The 1,203-nt window shown below is 56.9% G+C and overlaps 1 protein-coding gene across 1 annotated transcript; it reads right to left on the bottom strand.

Annotated features, from left to right (window-relative positions):
- LOC123445270 (stress enhanced protein 1, chloroplastic-like) lies at positions 1-899 on the bottom strand. The gene is made up of 2 exons (XM_045122233.1): positions 522-899; positions 1-429 (listed from the first exon to the last, which is right to left on the bottom strand). The coding sequence occupies exons 1-2, from the start codon at positions 774-776 to the stop codon at positions 325-327; spliced, it is 360 nt and encodes a 119-aa protein (XP_044978168.1). The 5' UTR covers positions 777-899; the 3' UTR covers positions 1-324.
- Between the last annotated feature and the right edge of the window lie 304 nt (positions 900-1,203).

Raw genomic sequence — 1,203 nt, 5'->3', positions numbered from 1 at the left:
TGAACGGACATCACAATCATATGACTGAATAATTAACAGGGTGTTACAACCTGACTTTTGAGCACCAGTCTGAATTCACACACAAAAGTGTTAGCAACATCGGAAGCCTTTGGCTGACTTGAATTTGAACCGAAATTTGCTATATGCATATGCATACATCGAATGATTTACAGTCGAAAGTAATGCTAATTAGAATCTCCAGGAACCTTTGCAAATCAGATGCAAAGAAGATCTGCACACTCGTTCTTCAGAAGTAGGTCTTCGGTTACTTTGTATATATTCTAGAAAAAAAAAGGTCTTCAATTACTTCGCGCGATGGATCCATCAATCTTGCGCTCCGGACCGTACGATGAAGAGGACGGCCAGCCCGATGACGAGCGCCGACACCACCAGCGCCAGCACCGGCGCCGGCGTTGCCACGCCGAAGTTCTGCAAAACACGTCCAATCACTGTCAATAGTGAACATCTAGCCCAGCAGAGCAAGGCGTCACAGGTCGGTCGATCCATGGGAGCGTGCGTACCTCGACGAGGCCCTTGCCGGTGGACACCTCGGCGACGACCGCCGCGGCGAAGCTCATCATGGCCAGGCGGCTCGCCCACACGTCGACGACGCTGCCGCCTCCCGGCTTGCTGCTCTGCTCGCACCTCACGGACAGAGACGGCGCGGCGGCCCTGATGCTGACGCGTAGCAGGTGGGCACCGTGGTTGGGTGGTCGGCGAGAAGAGGCCGCCGGGACGGCCGGCGGAGACGAGCGTAGGATGGAGAAGAGCGCCATGAGATGGATGCGGTGCGGTGGCCTGGCCTGCGCTCGCGCTCGCTTGTTGGTTTTTGTGCTGCTGGCCTGAGCTAGCTGAAGTGAGTGGCCGTCGGTTGGCCGTTTGGACGTCGCTCTATCCACGGAAAAAACGATCGGACAGCGCACGTCTTGCAACTAAATGAATCTACAAACGTGATGTCCCTGGGCGCCGGCCGACCGGCGCCAGCTTTGGGCCGGTCGCCTCCCAGGTGTAAGATGTGTTTGATTTGGATGCGCATGGCCGTCGGATCGGCATCTGTTCTTTTCCTCTGTACGCAAACACCCATCGCGAATCTCTTTCCTTGCTCGCGGTAGTTTCCGCAGCGCGTTGGCTCGTTGACACCACGGCCTCCCACCGCCTTCCCTTGCAACATCTTGGGGCCGTTCGCCGGCCCGACGGTTGCGG

This window comes from Hordeum vulgare, chromosome 3H (genome assembly GCF_904849725.1).
Source record: "Hordeum vulgare subsp. vulgare chromosome 3H, MorexV3_pseudomolecules_assembly, whole genome shotgun sequence".
NCBI classification, from domain to species: Eukaryota; Viridiplantae; Streptophyta; class Magnoliopsida; order Poales; family Poaceae; genus Hordeum; species Hordeum vulgare.
This window is presented reverse-complemented; position numbering and strand designations above follow the sequence as displayed.